Source organism: Carlito syrichta, unplaced genomic scaffold (genome assembly GCF_000164805.1).
Source record: "Carlito syrichta isolate Samal-C Ts95f unplaced genomic scaffold, Tarsius_syrichta-2.0.1 Scaffold55673, whole genome shotgun sequence".
Classification (NCBI taxonomy): Eukaryota; Metazoa; Chordata; class Mammalia; order Primates; family Tarsiidae; genus Carlito; species Carlito syrichta.
In genome coordinates this window covers 28,616-51,404 of record NW_006999769.1, presented here as the reverse complement: position 1 = coordinate 51,404, position 22,789 = coordinate 28,616, and the positions used below count along the sequence as shown (strand labels likewise).

Sequence of the window (22,789 nt, the reverse complement as noted above, 5' to 3'; positions counted from 1 at the left end):
GCTTCTTCTACTTTTATCAGAAAGTGCTCAATTTAAAGTTTGTCAGGGAACTCGTTGGCCTTGCCAGGAAATTATCAATAGAGATTTTAAATATCAGGTGTGGGTAGATAATTACTTGTGAGATTTTATTTCTTCTGATTGGAAACTAATTGGAGAAATTTGAGAAGCTACAGTTTGTATTTTTAGGAAGAGTGCCAATGAAAAAATTATATTTACTTAATTTCTTAATTTCTACATGTGGTGTAGTATGGTTAAAAAATTAGCAATCACATAAATATTAGAGCACCCTTGCCTTTACATCCCTTTGTTAAGGAGGCTTGTAATTCTGGTTAGGGATTGTGACTAAGGTGACTTGAGCCTGAGAGGCCTTTTGTTTTACAAACATTAAAGCTCATTCTCCCTGGCAGGAAATAATTAAAGCAGATTGTAAACACCAGGTGTAAAATTAAGGAAAACTAGTCAGGCCAACTTGCGGCTAAGAAACCTTGAAAATGTTGTTTTACCCCAGCTAACTGCAAATTGCTATGTGAAGGTCACAGGTGTGACTTGCTAATCTATGTGATAATTATAGTGCTTAGAACTTGGTAGTGATTTATAATATAATAGTTATAGGAATAAGCAAGTTTTTGTATGGACATTAAGAAATGGTAATCATTAAAAAATGTTAGAAGTTTATAAAATTTATAGTTAATGTTTAGGATGATAATGTTTTAAGATCAAAACAGGATGAACAAAGATACATTGCCTGTCCAGTCCATTAAACTGTAACTGATTGCTTTGCAAACAAAAAACATGTAGGGTATAAAAGGAGTTGGAAAAGACAATAAATTGGCATTTGTCCTGCTTGCAGCAGAGTCAGTGTCCAAGTTTTTCTCCTGTGCCGACACTATCTCTCTTTCAGGAAATCCTGACCCGCTGGAGCTGGACTCCGGCAGTTTTGGCTCTTCGTAGTTGTTTAAATTTTCATACGAATTTGTGTATTGTAATTTCCAAGTCTGAGAAGAATGATGTTGGTTATTTAATGGGTGTTGTATTGAATCTATAGATTGCTTTTGGTAGGATAGCCATCTTAACAATGTTGATTCTTCCTATCCATGAGCATAGAATATTCTTCCATTTGTTTGCATCTTCTTGGATTTCTTCAAGCAGTGTTTTATAGTTTTTGCTGTAAAGGTCTTTCACTTCTCTGGTTAGGAAGATACCAAGGTATTTCATTTTGTTTGTGGCTACTGTGAGTGGAATTGTGCTTTTTATTTTGTTCTCTCCCTACCTGTTGTTGGTATGTAAGAATGCAACTATCTTTTGCACATTTCTGTTGTATCCTGAGATTTTACCGAAGTTCTTTATCAGTGCAAGGGGGTTTTTGACAGATTATCTTGGATTCTCAAGGTATAGGATCATATTATCAGCAAAGAGGGTTAACTTAACTTCTTCTTTTCCTATTTGGGTATCCCTGATTTCCTTCTTTTGTTTAATTGCTCTAGCTTGGACTTCCAGCACAATGTTGAACAGGAAGGGTGAGAGTGGGCAGGTTTGTCTTCTTCCAATTTTAAGGGGAAATGCTTCCAGTTTCTGTTCATTTAGCAATATGTTGGTTGTGAGTTTACCATAGATGGAGCTTACTATTTTGAGGTATATTCCTTCTAGGTCTTGGTATTCGGGGGTTTTTATCAAGAAGGCATGCTGGATTTTATCAAAAGTTTTTCCTGCATCTAATGCTATAGTTATGTGGTTCTTGTTTTTACATTTTTTGATGTAGTAAGTTACGTTTATGGTCTTGCAGATGTTGAACCTGCCCTACATCCCAAGGATGAAGCCAGCTTGGTCATGGTTAATGATTTTTGAGATTTGTTGTTGAATTCGATTTAATAAAATCTTGTTCAGAATTTTTGCATCTATGTTCATCAGGACTATTCACCTGTAGTTCATTTATTTGTTAGATTTCTATCCGGTTTGGGTATCAGTGTGATATTACCTTTGTAAAATAATTTGGGGAGTATTCTGTCTTTCTCAATTTCCTGGAATACTTTAATAGGATTGGTATCAGTTCCTTCTTGTATGTTTTATAGAATTCCACTAGAAAGCCATCTGGTCCTGGATGGTTTTTTTGTTTGTTTGTTTTTTGTTTTTTGTTTTTTTTAGTAGGTACCTTCTTATGAAGGAGTCAATTTCCTGGGTTGCTATCAGTCTATTTAATTCTCAGTGTTTTCTTGTTTCAACTTTGGGAGGTTATGTGTTGTCAGGAAGTCTCCATTTCATTTAGGTTATTAAGTTTGTTTCCAAACAAGTGTGCATATATTCTCTGATAATCTTTTGTACTTCTTCAGGGTCAGATGTGATTTGATATTTTGTGTTGCTGATTGTGTTTATTTGGAATTACTCTCTTTTTTCCTTGATTCTTCTTGCTAGGGTTGCATCAATAATTTTTATTATTTCAAAGAGCGAGCTTTTTCTTTTGTTGATTTTTTTCTGTGGTATTTTTGTCTTTATGTTCCATATTTTGGCTTTTACTTTGGTGATCTGGATTCTCCTGTTAAAGTTAGGGTTTTGGTGGCTTGTCTTTCCAGCTCCCTTAGCTGGTTTGTTAGACTATTAACTTGTAATCTTTCCATTTTCTTGATGTGTGATCACAGGGATATAAATTATCGTCCTAGAAATGTTGTCATGGTATGCCTGAGGTTTTGGGATGATACTTCTTCATTTTTATGTGTTTCCAGAAATCTTTTAATTTCTATTTTGATATCTGTATTGACCCAGTAATCGTTCAGCATCATGCTGTTTAATGTCCCTGTCTTTGTGGATTTTGAAGGAATTTTGTTGGTGTCAATGCTTATTTTTATTTTACTGTGGTCTGAGAAGGTGCATAGTAGTATTTGATATTATAAAATATATTTATGCTTGATTTATGACCAAGGATGTGATTGATCCATGTGGTGATGAGTAGAAAGTATATTCTGTGGTTGTTGGATGAAGTTTTCTGTATGTATTTATTAATACATTTGTCAAGTGTCAAGTGGAGGTTCCAGCTCTCTTTTTTTTTAATGTTTTGCCTCAATTATCTATCTACAGCTGTAAGTGGTGTGTTTAAATTCCCAGTTATAATAGTGTTAGAGTCAATATTGTTTTTTAGTTTACTTAGTAGTTGCTTTATAAATGCTGGTGCTCCTATGTTGAGTGAATATATGTTTAGGATGGACATTTCTTGTTGATGGATTGAGACTTTTATCATTATGTCGTGTCCTTTTGCATCTTTTTACATTTTTGATAAGTTAAAGATTGTTTTGTCTGATATTGAGATCATTACTCCTGCCTTCTTTTTTGATCCATTTGCCTGGAAATTCCTTTTCCATCCTCTAACTATGAATCTGTGAGCATCCCTTTTGTTGAGATGAATTTTCTGGATGCAGCAAATTACTGAATCCTGTTTTTTTTTATCTAGTTTGCCACTCTGTGTCTTTTCAGTGGTGCATTTAGTCCATTAACATTCAGGATGGTTATTGAAATGTGGTTGTTTATCCTTGTCATGAGGTTCTTGTAAAGTTTTTATTCTTTCTTTCTTTCTTTCATTGTTTTCTTTTAACTTTTTGGTTGTGTGTGTTTTTAAGTTCGTATTTACAATGTATTCTCTGTTGATTCTATGTTCTCCTGTTCTCTTGGGAGTGTGTGGTAATTCTTTTTTTTTCCTTCTTCTTCTTTCTTCTGTGTTTACTACATTTTAAGAATTTCAGCCAGGTTCGGTGGCTCAGCCTGCAATCCCACGCCTTTGGGAGGCTGAGGTAAGTGGATTGCCTGAGCCCGCGGGTTCAAGACCTGCCTGGGCAGCGAGACCTCATCTCTACAATAAATCAAAAAATCAGCCGGGCATGGTAGCACATGCCTATAATTCTGGCTACTTGGAAGGCTGAGGCGGAAGGATCGCCGGAGCCCAGCAGGTCGAGGCTGCGGTGGCTGGGAGTGGCTACTGCACTCCAGTCTGGGCAACAGAGTGAGACTCCAACTCAAAAAAAAAAAAAAGAATCTCATGTAGAACTCGTCTGGAAGCTGTATAATCTCTTAGGATTGGATGTCTAGGAAGAATTTTATGTCTCCACTGCTGATGAACCTGAGCTTGGCTGGGTAGAAAGTTCTTGGTTGAAATTGATTAACTTTGAGGACTTTTAATATTGGACTTCAGTTCCTTCTAACTTGTAGTGTTTCTGTCAATAGATCTGCAGCTATTCTGAATGGTTTTCCCCAGTAGGCAGTCTGGCCTTTCTCCCTTGCTGCCTTTAAGTTCTTTTCTTTTTTTACTTACGTTGTGTAGGCTAATTACTATGTGTCTAGGCATTGGTCTTCTCATTTGATGTCTTGTGGGGTTTCTCTGTATCTCTTGTGTTTGGATGGTCACATCTCTGTTGAGATGGGGAAAGTTTTCTTGAGTAACCCGTAGAAAACTTGCTCCAAAGTGTTCTCCATTTCCCTTTCTTCTTCTGGGATATAAATCAGGTGTAGGATAGTCTTCTTGATATACTCATGTATCTCTTGGAGGTTTCTTTCTGAGAGTTTTCTTTCTAAGTTTTTTACAGATTGGGTTAATTCCATGTTTTTATCTTCAAGTTCTGGTTATTCTTTGTCCTTCTTGATTAATTCTGCTTTTCATTTTGTTATTCATTTCCTGGATAAAATTTTTTGGCCAGAATCTCTGTTATAAGTTCCTTCAGTATTGCATCTTGTCTTTCTTGAGTCTTATTTATTCTTTCCATCCATTCCCTAATCTCTGTTGTATTCTGGGATCAGTCATTGGTTACTTCCATTGTTTGGGCTCTGAGGTCTGATTTTTCAGGCATTTTCTCTTTGTTGCACTGGGAGTTACTTGTGTTCTTCCGCCGACTTATTTTCTCATTTGTGAACAATCTCTTTCTTTCTCTTTAGTTCCATTATTCAGTGGCAGTGAAAGAAACTTTCACTTCTCATGTCTGCTCAGCCCTCTATTCTTTCATGGGCAGGGCTCTGAATCTGTTCTATTTTGAAACAAGACTATAGGTGGGAAGCTTTGCTCGCTCTTGTAGTCTTGAGAGTTGAATAAGGTGGAGGATAGGGAAATAGGATTCAGAAACTGCTTGCAAATCTCAATGTTCACTAATTGTGGTATGGGTTCACTGAAACCCACTCTCCACCACCACTCTATGTGAGAATGCATGCATACATATATGTACACCCTGAGTCCAAAGTACAGTAACAGCAAAGAGGAGGACAGAGAAAACAGAATGAAATAAGATGGATAAAAATAAAAACATAAAAAGTCAGAAAAACCAAAAGCAGAAATAAAAGCAAAAAATATTTAAACAAGCACACACACAAATAAAAATAAATTTAGGGAAAAAGGAAAACAAGTAAACAAACAAACAACAAAAATGAAAATTGAACACATACACCCACACACACACAACAAAAAAGAGAGGAGAAGAAAAAAGTGAAGAGGAAAAAAAAGAATTAAAATTGAAACCTCTTTTAAATATTCACACATACATTAACTAAAAAAAAAAAAGAGAAGATAAAATAAAAAACAATGAAACAAAAAACCTGAGAGATGAACACTCAATTACTCAAGTACACACATCAGCAGAAAACAAAATATGAACAAAGAAAGAAAAACTAGAAAAGAAGAAAGAAAAAATTAAAAAGTGGGAATGCAGATAGAACTTTCACATTCACGCACAAAGAAAAAAAATATACATATATATGTATATATATAACAGAAAACAAACAGAAAAAAAAAAATCCTGCCTCTTGTGGCAGGTTCTGTAATCATTCCTCTTTGCTGTCCAGGTGATCCCCTCTGTTCTCTCCTGTGGAGTTGTGGCCCTATTCACAATCTCTCCAGTGTCAGACCAAGGAAGGAAGAAGAGAAGAAGTGAATGGATTGGGCTTCAGTCCTCCCCTCCCACTCTTGTATGGTCAAGGGGATCCCTTCTGGTGGGGAGGTGTGGTGTTGTCCCTTCTCCAGGTGCTGGGGGTGGAGGCCCTAGCCAGGCTTATCCTGGAGTAGAGTCCTCCATTCACATGATATCCGGGTTCCACCTGGGTTCTTCTTCTCAGTCTTGTCCCAGCTATGTGGGTCTGAGATTCAGAGGATTGCTTGTGGGGAAAATTTGGGTCAGCCTCAGACTCACTGCTGATTTCTTCTGAGGTCTTCCTTGTCCTTTGCTGGTCAAATCCTTTGTCCTACAGCTGATTCGGGGTAGGGGGTGGGACGCCTGAGACTCAGCACTTGCCCTGTCCCTCCGGAGTTTTTGTTTTCAGGATATTCCCTCTGAGTCACCATCAACCCCTGTGTAGTTAATCCACCATCATAGAGATTGTGTCTGTCGCTCCATGATGAGAAAACTGGGGCACTTTTCTGCCCAGTTTTCAAGATGGTGGCAGTGTGCCTCTTTCGTCGTCTTTAGGGGGGCTCTGCCTCTGGCTTCTTCACTGTGCTCCCTCTGCAACCCTTGCTGCCAAAGTTCAGCCAAGGTGCTGTGGTGGTGAGGCAGATCCTGGAGCCAGCAGTCACTCCTGGCAGCCTCCTCCCAGGAAGGACGTTTGCTGATTTTTTAAAAAATGGTGCACGGCTTCTGGGCCCCAGGGAGTGAAGGGTCCAAGCAGAGCAACTGTGTCACCCACTTCTTCGCCGGCAAAGCCCTGGCCACTTGCTCCCAAATGCCCACTCAGACAGCCACTCACATGCCCACTTACTTACAGACACATAAGCAAAATTTTCCATAAACTCACTCACTCACACTGGGACTCGCATAGTCAGACTGGCTCTGCTGCCATCTTTCCAGAAGTCTAAATCGACATACAGATTTAAAAGGAAAAACAAACCTCTGTTTATTTACAGATGACATGATCTCATATGTAGAAAATCTTAAGAAAGCCAAAGAAGGGCTACCAGCGTTAGTAACTAAGTTTATATAGTGTGCAGACTCTAAGATGATTAAAAAAAAATTTGCAGTTCCACTTATTAATAATAAAATTTCAAAAGTGAAATTAATAAGTTAATTCCATTTATAAATCTATCAAGAAAAATGTTTAGTTATGAATTTACCAAGTTAAATGCAAGACTTTAACTTAAAACTACAACACATTGCTGAGGGAAATGAAAGAATATCCAAAGAAATGAAGAGGCACTGGATATTCATTTATAGGAATTCAGTATTGTTAAGATGGCAATTATTCTCAATTTTATCTGTTGCTTTAATGACATTAATATCAATATTCAGGAAAATTTTTTGTAGAAATTGACAAGCTCATAGAAATACTTATATGGAACTGCCAAAAAAAGAAAAAAGACAACTTTGTAGAGTAGTCAAAATGATTTTTTGGGGGAAGGGAAAATTTGGAGAACTACTCAATTTTAAAACTTACTATCTGGCTATTGGAATGCTGCATAAATACGTAGAGTTTTTTGGTTGCCCATGGAATGTAAATATCACATGATGGTTGACTGGTTCATCACATTTGCCAATTCTCAGTTTGACTGATGTGGATCACTGTGGCTTAAAGCATTTAAATGGTCGTCATCAAAGTCTGATGGTCTTTCTTAATGCGGAGAATCATTCAGGTCCAAGTGGCCCTCTTTGAAAAGCCAAAATCATTTATTTCTTGCTATGCTTTTCCTGATGGCATTCTCCTATACAGGGCACAAAAGTTTCAAACCACCTCTATTGCCTCTCCTCCTCTGTAAAACTCAAATAGTAGGATACGTTGGAAATGTTTTTTGTTCCTCTTGATAGTCTATATTCTTTAACCCAACAATAACACTAACTTTCTTCAAATCTGCAAAATGTATGGTTTAGTCACAAACACAGCATTGCCACTCCAAATGGCAAATGACAAATGATAAACAAACTCCCAATATTGCAGTGTTGCCATGCCAGAAGCAAACACTAGGAACTTATGCATCAACCTAACATATATATACATTTATAACTTTATGTTTTTATCTGGACAGTGTGTTATTGAATATAGAAAGTTATATGGTTTATGGTCAGTCAGTTTTAACAATAGTGAAAACAGCAATTAAATGAGAAAAGGACAGTCTAAAGATAAAAGGGGTAGAGCAGTTTTATATGTGTGCAAAATATAATATAACCTAAATAATTATCCCACACTATACGGAGAAGTGAACACATATGAATTAGAGACTTAAATTTAAGCACTAAATTTATAAAACTAATAAAACATATAAGAGTAGCTTCATTACCTTAAGTTAGACAAATATTTAATAGATGTGACATCATAAACATAACATGTAAAAGAAAAAAATGACTTAAAATAGGACAAATTGATAATTTAAATTTCATTAAATTAAAACCTTTGTTATTCAAAAGTCACCAAGTAAGAAAATGAAAAGAAAGGCAAGACAAGGAGAAATTATTTTCAAGTTAGCAGTACCATAAAGGACTTCTAACCAGAATATACAAAGAACCCACTCAAAAAAACCCAAACCTAAGAAAACAGACAATATAATTTAAAAATAGTTAAAAATTCTAAATAGACATTCCATTTAATAAGGCACACAACTGATTTATACACATGTGAGAAAATGTCCAAAATTACACTGGTTATTTGAAAATGAAAATTGAATCTACAATGAGATTTTATTTTACGTCTACCACAATGTCTATAATAAAGAAAATAGACAATATAAAATGTTAGCAAGAATGTGGAGAATCAGAAATCTCATACATTCCTGGTAAGAAGGTAAAATCGTATGGCTACTTTGGAAAATAGAGTTGAATAATGATCTATCTCAGAAGAAAAGAAGTGAATACCACATATTCTTACTCATAAGTGGGACCTGAACATTAATCACATTAGCACAAGGGAGGGGATTGGCAGTCAAGGGATACTACCAGGGGAGGAAAGGGTGGTGTCACATAACAACACAAAGGGTACCTGGTCCTAAACCAGGGAAGTGAGGACTAGCTGGAGGTCCAACTTCAACTGCATGTAGGCTACTTACGTACCCGTACCCTACATCTCTATAATAAAGTTATTTTAAAAAAACCCATAAATTTACCATAAAATTCAACAATTTTACTCCTAGGCATTTGTTCAAGGACATGAAAAAAACGTATATCCACTCAAATACTTTGTGTTATTTTTTTATTATAAGAGCCAAAAGGTGAAAAAAAAGTCCACCAATTGAAAAAAGATAGATAAAATACTGTATATATTCTGAATTGCTATTCTTTAGCAATATAAAGTTCCAAGTACAGATACATGATGCAACCTGAAAAATCCTCAACAAAGTTATGCTAAACAAGAGAAGCCAATCACACAAGACCACATACTGTACCATCCCATTCATATGCAATACCCAGAAAAGATAAATCTGTAAAGTCAGAAAGATTAATGTTTGCCTGGGACTGGCCTTGGGAACAAAGATTAACTACAAAAGAATTCTTCTTTAAGTAATAGAATTGTGCTAAAAGTGAATAGATGCTTGAATAGCTCCATACATTAGCAAAAGTTATTGAATTATAGATTTTCAGTGAGTGAATTTTATCACATATAACTTACACTGTAATAAATATGTTAAAGAAAAAGATTTCATAACTCTAGATTTTTTTCCATAATGAGTTTTGCTACATATGTGTTCATTTCTTTCTTCCTTCCTTCGTTTTTCCTTCCTTCTTTTCCATTCTTTTCCCTTTTTAAGAAAATGTATTTTGTTATCTTTTAAGGCCCATTTTGTGAGGAGTCAACGAAATGCGTTTTTCAGTCTTGTTGGAAAGGAAGAATTTGCCAAAATAGCAGCTCTGTATATTCCTGTGAATACTCAGAAGGATTTTTCAGTCAAAATTGTGAACCTAATGTCAATGAATGTTCATCAGGACTATGTCCGAATGGCACTGACTGCTTCAAAACACCAAATGTAAGTCTGAATTTAACATATGAGTGATTTTAAATTGACTTTTACTAATACGAAGTAATTTGAAAAGTAAACATAATTTAAGTTCTTATTAAAATAACATAATTTTCAAATCAAAGAATAATTAGAAAATTTGCCTCATTTATTTTGATTTTTCCTATTTATATGTAAACCTCAGTTTTTAAAACATTGTTTGATTCCATTTTTTGCCAGTACTATCTTGTGAAAACCATATAGCATTGCATACCTTTCTGTTTTAGTTATTGCTTTTTAAATTTTTTATACCTGTTAATTATTTTATATTGTTATACTTTTACTTTTAAATTTAAACCAAAAGTCTAGGAAATAATCTATTAACTGGTTCCACAGACCAGTATTTTTTCACTTTAGTAAGGTTTATATTTGTCACTAACTTTGTAAATAACTTTAAGAGTTTATTTTATTTTTCCAACTTCATGAACTTTTTGTTACTAACACTTTAAAAATAAACATTTTTTTGTAAGGAGTGTCCATTATATTAACAAAACTTTTGGTAAATAATTACTAGGAAGGATTAATTAAATTATTCAGAACATGTAATATACAGATAGTCTATTTTCTTAATCCATCTGGAATTTCTTCTACAGCATGCAAAGATTTGCAATATACTAGGTCCCAATACTGAGTGATACAAGTCCAAAGAGCAAAAACACATGATTCTAGCAATCATGAAAATTATAGCTGTAGTAAACAGCCTAAGCCTACTATCTTCCCTTTCAAAAATAAATAAGAATAAAAATAAAGATGTCTGTGGCCAAATGCAGGCAATATGTGCATAGGTTTTATTACATACCAAGAGTAAATTAAGATTGTCAAAGGAACCAAGGCTGCTAATCAACTGATGTCTTCCTGGATTATCTGGACAGGCCTAACATAATCACAGGGGTTCTTTAAAAGGAAGAAAGAGGCAGAAGAGTCAGAGTCACAGGGAGATTTGATGATACTGTGATGCTGGTTTTGAAGATGGAGGAAAGGGCCAAAGAATGAAAACAGTCTGTAGAAGCCAAAAAAGTGAAGGAAACATTCTCCTCCTAAAGACTCCAGAAGGAACATAATTGATCCCTTGCTTTTAGTTGAGACTCTTCAGACTTTAACCTCTGGAATTGTAGAATAATGCACTTTATTTGTTGCTTTAAGTCACTACATTTGTAATCATTTGCTACCTAAATTATAAAATGTTATATACATAGAAAGCTAATACCATAGTCTATCAAGAATTTATAATAGGATTATTTGAGTTTTGGGTTTTTATATCTGAGGATAATGAACAATTAAACATTCTCTCTTTTTAATAGTTATAAGTATCTTAATAGATGTTTGCTTAGCTATTAATTCCTAAAGGTAACCTAACTGTATTTTACTTATTTCTATACTAGTCATTATTACATTTGAAAGAACAGTTTTGTAGATAAGTGATTTGGGAAATCATACATTAATCACTTGTAACATCACTATGTATGACCTTGAGCAAACTCTATACCTCTTTCATCTTTATTTTTGTCTTAGCTGAGTTTATTTGACTGGATTCTAGGAGGAAAACAAAATCATCCATTTAAAGTACAGAACTTTTTACCTTACAATCTCTTTTTTTTTTTTTTTTTTTGAGTTGGAGTCTCACTCTGTCACCCAGACTGGAGTGCAGTGGCCGCTTCCGGTCACCGCAGCCTCGACCTGCTGGGCGTCGGCGATCCTTCCGCTTCAGCCTTCCGAGTAGCTGGAACTACAGGCGCACACTACCACGCCCAGCTAATTTTTGATTTTATTGTAGAGATGAGGTCTCACCAAGTTGTCCAGGCGGGTCTCGAACCCGTGGGTTCAGGCAATCCACTCACCTCAGCCTCCCAAAGTGCTGGGATTACAGGCTGAGCCACCGAGCCCAGCTTACAAGCTCTTAATAAATCTTGTTAGGATGAGAAATATGGTGAAGATGTTAATAATGATGATATGGTGATGATAATGATAAGAAAGAACAAGGAGAGAAAGAGCCAATAAGGACAGGAAAAGGAAGAAATACGATGACCAAAGTATATTTCTATTGCCAGTGAAATTAATTTATGAGTCTATCACATTTAATTTCATTTTATTTTTACCTACCTGAAGATGTATGAACTTATTGCTTATTACAATCTTTTATTTTCTATACACGATTACCCTCAAAATTTGGTGGCTTAAAACAACTATATAATTATTGTCTCATAGTTCTGTAAGTTGGATTGTCTCAGCTAAGAGATACTTCGAATTCTTCATGAAGTTGTGGTCAAAAAGTGTCTGGAGTCAGAGTTTATTTGAAGGTTTTCTTATTCATGTGTTTGGTGGTTAATTCACATATTGGCTGGCAGCTGGACCCTCAGCTGGGTTGTCAGCCACAATCCTAAACATGTCTTCTCCATGTGGTCTGGGCTTCCTAAGAACTTGGTGGCTGGGTTCCAAGAAGAAGCATCCCAAGATCATTAAGCAGATGCTGTATGGTCTTTTAACTCTTGCCTTGGAAGCCACAGAGCATTACTTTCTTGATAGTCACAACCTTGCTTACATTCTAAAGTGAGAGTATATAATCCTTAACTCTTTATTAGAGGAGTCTTGATTTCACATAGCAGGAAGAGTGTGTGAGATGGGAGATAATATCGTGACATTTTGGAAAACAGGATATTCCCCATTGCTGACAGAAAACCTCTTTTACATTTTCATGAAAGTAATTTTCATTCTTGTCCAAGAGAAAACTCATTGATTAACTCTGAAATATCTGTAACATCTGAAAAAAATAATTTTTAATCTTTCCTAGGACGTTATGTGCATCTGTTCACTAGTATTTGCAGACAAGCTCTGTAAGAGAATTCAAACATCACGTGAGACATTTCCATGGAAGAAGAATACTACATGCATGAAATATGAGAAAGATTATCATTACAGGTATAATACATTTTCTAAGTTTACTTTTAACAAAAAATACATGGATTTTGAAGTCATGTGGACAAAAATAATGTTCAGTTTTTAAGTTTAACCTTTATTTACTAATATATAAAATCTATTTCAAGTTAAAATAGAATCCTTTTGCATGTTTTGGGTTATTTGTAGTATTAGTTTAAAATAAATATTTGAGAAATCCTTAAACATAATTTGGCATACAATTATAAAATAAATATTTTATTTTCTGTATTTGTTTTAAAATAATTGAGTAACATTTGAAGGTCTATAAAAAAATGAGAATTGTAAGCCCCCATAGTATTATTTCAATTGCACACACATAATGCTAAAATATTTGGAAAGAAAAGGATAACTATCACTTCCTGTAATTTACATCCCTCAGCTGATAGATTTTAGTTTGGGTCTCTTGGCAGACTTTTAGGAAATCATGCTTCCTTTAAATAAGAGTTTGCAAAAGTTATTCATTTATAAATGACAGAGGTGACTCAAATATCTGGGCCTATAATTTTAGTTCATTTTAAATAGACTTATAGATATTTTCTCACACCATTAAGAAATACAATTTGTACTTTTCACACTTGCTTGACTTTTATCTGGCTGCTTAAAGTAAGTTCTGTTGGGTATTATTGAAGAGCAATAAGCAGCCTCAAAATTTTATAATATTCACAAAAGCAGAAAATTAAAGCTGAGGTCCAGCACAGCCTTAAATATACTGAAAAAAACCCTAGAATATGCATACATATCACAGGTGTACAATACACAGTATTTTCATGAATTTTAAAGGACTCTAAATACAAATTTTCTAAAAAATGAAGATTTGGCATGTGAATTTCACTTAAAAATATATAAGATAAACTTTATCATCATATCTAGATCTTGGAGAATGTAACTCATCCACATGTTTACATACATTCAGTCCAAATGTTAGCTTTTTAAAATACTGATTTTTTAATTTATAGTTTTTAATTCTATGCCTTAAAATACTAGCATATTTGTGAATTTACTTAGAAAAGTGATTAACTTTTAAAAATTTGGATTGCATTATATAAATATAGGTAAATATATATTCATAAATAATTTTGAATTTTTAACTTTTTTATTGTGTTTTATTCTATCTGTGTCTCCAGAAAATTTTAGTATGCTGCACATAGAATATCATCCAATTTATTTAATTTACTATTTTTTGTGTTTATCATAAATATTTTGGATCTTACTGATTGAAATGGAAAATCTTGATGGAGACTTGAGATTGACATAAAATGACTAATTTATTAATTGATTTAATGAATTAAATTAGGTGAAATTATTCTACAATAGTAGAAAAAAGCAAATAAAAAGAGACAAAAGCTTTTTTCCATAAGAAATTTTCATTCTAGTAGGCAAATACTATTATTTATTGAATAGCCTGCTGGTGTGTGATCGCAAGAGAAGAAATAGGAAGACTGCCTAGGAGGCTACTACGACCATGCGACCTGGAGAAGGTGGTGACTGACACTGCCAATAACATGATTTGTGATTATAATAATTAAGGCTCCGATAAGGAATATATTTCTGAGGATAATTCAGTGTTTTGCTGAAGTACTGAATGTGAGATGAGAAATAAAACGAAGTCAAGAGTAACTCTCAAGTTGCTTGCTCAGTTGAAAGATTAGAAAATGAAAGGTTTTCCAAAGCAGGGGAGGGGAGACACACCTCACCAACAAGGGAACCTGCATAATAAACATCTGTATACTTAATCCTGAATTGTACCCCCCATCTTTAAAATTAAATTTTTTTTTAAACTTCCTAAAATGGGGAAATCTATAGGAAAAAAAGCATGGTTGGCAGGGATAGGAAACAAGAAGTCAGTTTTGGGCATGTCATGTGAGATACCTAATAGAGCCAAGTGGAGATATTAAGACAGACATTCAAGTATTTTTCTATGTTAGAGGAGACATCAGGGCTATCTCTACATATCTGGAAGCCAATGACACAGAGCATTTAAAACCAGGAAACTCAGTGAAATTACCTCAGATTGAGTCTAGATAGGAAAGTGAGAGGTTTTTAGACTCAGCCTTAGGACACTTTATATTTAAGGGAGTTTGGGATTTGAATATGATACTAAAAAGTATGAGTCAGCCAGGCACGATGGCTCACACCTGTAATCCCAGCACTTTTTTGGGAGGCCAAGGCAGAAGGACTGCTTGAGCTCGGCGCAGGAGCTCGAGACCAGCCTAGGCAACATACCAAGACTTTGTACAAAAAAATTTTTAAAAATTAGCCATGTCCGGTTGTGCACACCTGTAGTTGCAGCCATTCAGTAGGCTGAAGCAGAAGAATCACCTGATCCCAGGGGGTTGAGGCTACAGTGAGCTGTGATCATGTCACTGCACTTCAGCCTAAGGTGACAGAGTAACACCCCGACTCAAAAAAAAAAAAAAAAAATGAGTCAGTGAGTTAAGAAGAGAAAAATACAGAGGATCAACAGAAACTATAAAATACTTAAAAAATATTAACTATTTAATTTAAATGTGTAGTTGCACATATGCATACATGAAGTAACCTAGGTATTGAATTCAACTAGAATTGGATCTTGACCAGGCTATGACAACGGAGGGAAAAGAACAAATGATTTAAGGGTATATACAAGAAGTGATTACAGAAACGAAGCATGTAATCTAATTCAGGAAGTGAGGTTATGATGAGGATGAGAGATATTGAAGGGCTGGATTGTGAGATTGAAGAATTATTGGAAGAAAAAAAGAATTAGAAGCGATAAGGTAGAAGGAGAAATGAGGCTGTGAGTAGAATATGAGAAACTTGAAATTAAGATTATGTTAATTAAGATTATGAAGAGACTATACTTATATATGATGGTAGTATACAGCATACCAGAATGAATGTAGGGTTTCTTGTTTTTTTTGTTTATTTGAGTCAGAGTCTCTATCGTTCCAGCTGGGATGCAGTGGGCACGCTCCCAGCTACCTCAGCCTCTATCTGACGTGCTCAGGCAATCATTCCACCTCAGCCTTCCAAGTAGCTAGAACTAAAGGCGTGCACCATCATGCCTGGTTAATTTTTTTTTTAATTGTAGAGAATGGTCTCACCATTTTGCCCAGGCTGGTCTCGGTCCTCTAGGCTCAGGCAATCCTCTCGCCTCCGTCTCACAAAGCGCTAGGATTACAAGTGTGAGCCACCATGCCCAGCTGAAAGTAGGTTTTACCGTTAGGGTGAAGATTCAGATATTTGAGTTGAGACAGTATTCTCTTCTGAAAAGCTAGTTATAAACACATTAACTCTGCATATATGGAAATAAGACAGACACTGAGGTTGCCTCCATGACTTGGCTATTGTGTTAAAGAAAACATGATGTGTGTATGAGATATTATTTAGACATTTTAAAAAAAAAAAGAAATGCTGCCATTTGTGTCAACATGAATAAACCTTGAGGGCATTATGCTTAGTGAAGTCACTCAGATAAAGAAAAATACCATGTGATCTCACTTACATGTAGAATCTATAAACATCAAACTCATAGAAATAGAGTAGAATAGTGCTTTACAAGGAGTTAGGGGTGGAGGAGATGCGAGACACTCAAAGGAAGAAGCTGCTTTCAGTTATAAAATGAATAAACTCTGAGGATATAAGGTACAACACGGTGACTATGGCTAATAATGCTGTATTGTATACATGACACTTGCTAAGAGAATATTTCTTAACTGTGCCTGCCAGACATATACAAGTGATAACTACGTGAGGTGCCAGGTGTGTTAACTAACTTGATTGTGGTCATCAATTCACAGTATATATAAATCATCATCACATTGTACACTTTAAATTTATATAATGTTATTTGTGAATTATGCCTCAATAAAGGTGGAGAAAATAACAGAGTAAGACCGGGAGTGTATTCAAGAAAGATCCAATAAGTCAGATTTTAATGTTAAAGAATTAGAAATAGAGAAAATGCCCAGGAGCATTAGCTATGGCTTTAACAAGGAGGAGATAGGTGTAGCATGGTTTGATGGCATCATCTAATTTGAAAGATTTTTAAAAGGAAGAGACTAGGACAATGTTCTTTTTCCATGATGAGGAAAAAACGAGGATATCTACACAGCACCCAGACACTGTATTGCAAAGATTGGAGCAGACACCATAGTCACCACTTGAGAGATTACCGTCAAAGGAAAGAGATTCCTAAGAGGTGCTTTGGGAGAAAGATCCACATAGTAAGGTATCAACTGGAAACCCCTGGCTTCTAGGGATGTCCCAGGTAAATAGTGAAAAGGGATTGATTTTGAAGGCCTCAAATGTAGATCTTAGAAGGAAGACTGAGTGTTGGGATGAAGTTAGTAATGTAGGGTATTATCTGGAGCTCACAGAGCTTGATAGAGAGCCTTTGGAAATTTCTCCAAAGGTTGCAGGACTTTTTGTGTCTACTTCATTTACAGGTTACAGTGTCCACAGCACTGTGGTACATAGCTCCAGGGAAGCTTTCCTGGGACTCTGATTATTGCCTCTTGAATGGAGGTGCAGCAGTAGTGGAGGGAAGGGTATTGTGATCTGATATACAGGGTTGTGAATTCACTTTATACTACCATGGTAAGTGTTTGTACTATAAGACCACATACTGGCTTTGAAGACTATTAAGAACCTCACTACTGATACTGGCATTTTACACACATACAGACTTGATTTAATATTTGCTAAATGGAATCAAAACAGTATTTACTCTTTCTCACCAATCCAGTCTAAAGAAATATCCTATTGATTTCATCTTAAAAATATATTCATAATCCAACTACCTCTTACCATGTCCTCTCTCCAATTCTAGACTAAGCCGCTCTCATACATAGATTACTCTGCTATCATTTTTTCAATAACTTCTTAGCAGGTCTCTTTGCATGTGTTCATGCTCTCTACAGTTTCTTTTCAACATGACAGTCAAACTACAATTGAAAAACATAAGCCAAATCATGCAACTCATTGACTAGAAACACTGAAATACATTCCCTTTCACTTAGAGTAAAAAATGAAAGACTTTAAAATAGCATGCATGGTCTAAAACTGCCTGTTTCTGGTTTCTCCTCTTTTTTCATTTCCACCATTCCCCTGGCTTTCTCCAGAGCAGTTACACTGGACTCATCGGGATGGTCTGATAACCAGATATTTTTGCATTGGGTGTCCCATTGTCATCAACACTCTTTCCCTAGACAGTTGTACATTCCCTCGCCTCATTCAAATTATTGCCAAAATAGTCGCTTTTTCAGTGAGGCATTCATTCACTATTCTACATAAACTCAAATGAATACCAAAACAATAAGGGGGTTATTAAAATGTTCCAGAAGAGAATTTAGCTTGAAAAGGGTGTTACTGTCACAATGATAAACATTTAAGATAAATACACATGATAAATATTTATGGGAGAGTTTAAAGAATTTGTTGATGGACAAGTAAATTGAGAGAGAGGGAGGAAAAAAGAAATCAAAGACAAGTATAAAAGATCACAGGCAAAAAAGCAGGCTTGTCCAGTGTTCAAAAACAATTATTAATTAGGACTATATTAAGTTTGAGATGCTATATTAGATATATAGAAAAGTGAACAAGGGTTTATCTGATAAAATGCAGAATTAAAAAGGTTTGTGTTATCAGGTCAGTGAAACCTAGAAAAGATAGATAAGGAATTTGAGAGTGGATGTGCAGGTATGCTTTTTAAAAGGAAAATGAACATGCGAATTGGGTGATGGACAGAGGAAGATCAGTGCAGACATACAATTGGAGGTTCCTGTTGGTTGTCACAAAAAAAAGTTGCAAAATTTCAGCATTAGATTATGAGTGAGTGAGCTTGAAATGCATTAAGTGGGGATGAGAGAGTAGAAATGTCTGAGAGTGGAATAGTATTGCAGGGTGTGCATTATAGAATATGACCATGGGAGCTAGACTGAGGTGAAAAAGGAGGTAAGTCATTAAAAGCATTTTCAAAGGATTTAAACGACCAAGGGAGTGAATTTCCAAGATAAAAATCATCAAGAAAAAGATACCTGCAGCATTGTCACAATAGCAAGAACACGGAACCAACTGTGCTGCCCATTGAAAGAGGACTGGATGAAAATAAGTGGTACATATACACGATGGAATATTACACAGCCATAAAGAAGGACAAAATCATGAGCCTCACAGCAACCTGGATGAACTTAGAGTCTTTAATACTGAGCAATCTATCACAGAAACAAAGAACTGAGAATCACATGTTCTCACTCATAAGTGGATACTAAACAATTATAATACTATAAGAAACAGATTGACTGTAGTGGGAATCTGCCAGGGGAGGGGGGACACACCTTGTCAACAAGGGTACCTGCATAATGAACATTTGTATACCTAACTCTGAATTGTACCCTGCGTCTTTAAAATAATAATAATAATAAAATAAAATATGACCTCAGTGGTGATAAAGAGTCAGCAAGCTGGTTGCTGAAACCTTTAGCAGAGAATGGGCAAAAACTGAGAGGAGAAAAGTTACTAGACAAGGAGCCAAGGGAGGGGGAAAAACAGAGTTAGAGAGAGAATGGTGTAGTAGCTGACTAGGGTTTTCAAGAAGGAGAAGAGAAATTGCCCTGAATATGGCAACAAGGAAAAGGCATGGAAGACTGAACAGTGGCCACCTAAGAGGACTACAGGAGATAATTTTACTAGGGATTCAGGTAGAAAAAGAAAGAAAGCTATAGAAAAAATATTGTGGATATTGAAAAATTTGCTGCTGAAAAAAATGATACGTAGAGGACATGATAGAAGAATACTGGATATTAATAAATATTGGGGTTGTGCAGAGCGTGTTAGGGATCAAATTCCTTTGATCAAGTTTTTCATGAATGACAGATATTGCATGGTGTTAGCTGAACTTTTATGTGCATATATCTGTACTAACTTCTGCTATGTTTTATTATTTATTATTCATAAGGAAATTAATATGCCCAGTACAAATGGAAAGAAGAAAGGTTATCTTGATAGGACCATATGTTCTCTAAATATGACACTTAGAGGGATAGTTTAAAGGATGTCATCTGTCCTCTACAGCCCTTGAATATATAAAATTATATTAATGATAGCTAAAACTACTCTTGAGGAAGAAATGACAATGCCCTAGATGCTTTTAATAGTAGTATAGTATAGCTTCTAACCACAAACTGAAGGTAAAAATAACTATATTTACAATTTAACCAACATTTTTCTATGTTAAATTGCAAAATGATTTATTTAAAAGTTAGCCTTGTAAGTGTGGCTATTGATTTCAAGAAAAGAAAAATGTAGCCTCCCAGCTTTTGAGATAATTAACTCCAAAAGATTAAGATTTCCTGTTATTTCAGAATTATTGAGTGCCCAAGTAGAAGCATTCTATTAATTAATAAATTCCTCATCCAAATATGTGATTGCTATTTTAAAAAGCATTTTTCAAAATTAATGGAAAACATAACTTGATTATACGTTGAAAGGAAATATGTTGACCTATGCATTTCTGTGAATATCGCATTCTATTTCAAAGTCAGAGTGCATGTTTAATTAGTTCTACTTGTGACATAAACAGAAAACCTTAACTCTACCCATCGCTGACATGGTGAGACTTATCACAAGCCTAATGAAATGCTGAAACTTTCTTGAGAGGAAAAAAAAGATATGTTAATACATTGAATTGACACTTAAGCTGTGTAAGCTATAATAATTGCAACTCAGTGAGTAGAAAACAAAGAAAAAAACAATATGCTGAGAAAATAAAATACAGCATCATTATCCCATGAAATATCTTAGAGTTTGAGTGGCAAAAATAAAAGACTTAAAAAGAAAAATTCTGAATATCACATTTCTGATATTTAAAGACATAATAGTTATATTTTTATAATATATAGTTTATAGCATCTTTTACAAAGTTTACTCCCAATACATTTTTTTAAACAATGGATTTTCAGAAAAAAAATCTGCTGCATGAAAAATAAATCAGCTGCTTTTATTAAAATTTACTTTCTGAGTCAGTTTTCCTCATTCCATTCCAAATATTAAGAATGTGCTCATCTTAATATACAGAAAATAAGAGAATCATTCCATTTAGCAAATATTAAATCAAGTCTGTATGTGTGTAAAATGCCAGTATCAGTAGTGAGGTTCTTAATAGTCTTCAAAGCCAGTATGTGGTCTTATAGTACAAACACTTACCATGGTAGTATAAAGTGAATTCACAACCCTGTATATCAGATCACAATACCCTTCCCTCCACTACTGCTGCACCTCCATTCAAGAGGCAATAATCAGAGTCCCAGGAAAGCTTCCCTGGAGCTATGTACCACAGTGCTGTGGACACTGTAACCTGTAAATGAAGTAGACACAAAAAGTCCTGCAACCTTTGGAGAAATTTCCAAAGGCTCTCTATCAAGCTCTGTGAGCTCCAGATAATACCCTACATTACTAACTTCATCCCAACACTCAGTCTTCCTTCTAAGATCTACATTTGAGGCCTTCAAAATCAATCCCTTTTCACTATTTACCTGGGACATCCCTAGAAGCCAGGGGTTTCCAGTTGATACCTTACTATGTGGATCTTTCTCCCAAAGCACCTCTTAGGAATCTCTTTCCTTTGACGGTAATCTCTCAAGTGGTGACTATGGTGTCTGCTCCAATCTTTGCAATACAGTGTCTGGGTGCTGTGTAGATATCCTCGTTTTTTCCTCATCATGGAAAAAGAACATTGTCCTAGTCTCTTCCTTTTAAAAATCTTTCAAATTAGATGATGCCATCAAACCATGCTACACCTATCTCCTCCTTGTTAAAGCCATAGCTAATGCTCCTGGGCATTTTCTCTATTTCTAATTCTTTAACATTAAAATCTGACTTATTGGATCTTTCTTGAATACACTCCCGGTCTTACTCTGTTATTTTCTCCACCTTTATTGAGGCATAATTCACAAATAACATTATATAAATTTAAAGTGTACAATGTGATGATGATTTATATATACTGTGAATTGATGACCACAATCAAGTTAGTTAACACACCTGGCACCTCACGTAGTTATCACTTGTATATGTCTGGCAGGCACAGTTAAGAAATATTCTCTTAGCAAGTGTCATGTATACAATACAGCATTATTAGCCATAGTCACCGTGTTGTACCTTATATCCTCAGAGTTTATTCATTTTATAACTGAAAGCAGCTTCTTCCTTTGAGTGTCTCGCATCTCCTCCACCCCTAACTCCTTGTAAAGCACTATTCTACTCTATTTCTATGAGTTTGATGTTTATAGATTCTACATGTAAGTGAGATCACATGGTATTTTTCTTTATCTGAGTGACTTCACTAAGCATAATGCCCTCAAGGTTTATTCATGTTGACACAAATGGCAGCATTTCTTTTTTTTTTTAAAATGTCTAAATAATATCTCATACACACATCATGTTTTCTTTAACACAATAGCCAAGTCATGGAGGCAACCTCAGTGTCTGTCTTATTTCCATATATGCAGAGTTAATGTGTTTATAACTAGCTTTTCAGAAGAGAATACTGTCTCAACTCAAATATCTGAATCTTCACCCTAACGGTAAAACCTACTTTCAGCTGGGCATGGTGGCTCACACTTGTAATCCTAGCGCTTTGTGAGACGGAGGCGAGAGGATTGCCTGAGCCTAGAGGACCGAGACCAGCCTGGGCAAAATGGTGAGACCATTCTCTACAATTAAAAAAAAAATTAACCAGGCATGATGGTGCACGCCTTTAGTTCTAGCTACTTGGAAGGCTGAGGTGGAATGATTGCCTGAGCACGTCAGATAGAGGCTGAGGTAGCTGGGAGCGTGCCCACTGCATCCCAGCTGGAACGATAGAGACTCTGACTCAAATAAACAAAAAAAACAAGAAACCCTACATTCATTCTGGTATGCTGTATACTACCATCATATATA

The 22,789-nt window shown here is 35.3% G+C and overlaps 1 protein-coding gene across 1 annotated transcript in view; it reads left to right on the top strand.

Moving 5' to 3' along the window:
- LOC103251060 (protein eyes shut homolog) overlaps positions 1 to 22,789 on the top strand; it is a gene marked incomplete at its 3' end in the record, with an annotated part of 157,413 nt that overhangs the window by 107,457 nt on the left and 27,167 nt on the right. Inside the window, exons 3-4 of the mRNA XM_008049669.1 lie at positions 9,714 to 9,904; positions 12,723 to 12,850. Of these exons, the coding sequence (XP_008047860.1) occupies positions 9,714 to 9,904; positions 12,723 to 12,850 (319 nt within the window). The remainder of the gene's footprint in view (positions 1 to 9,713; positions 9,905 to 12,722; positions 12,851 to 22,789) is intronic.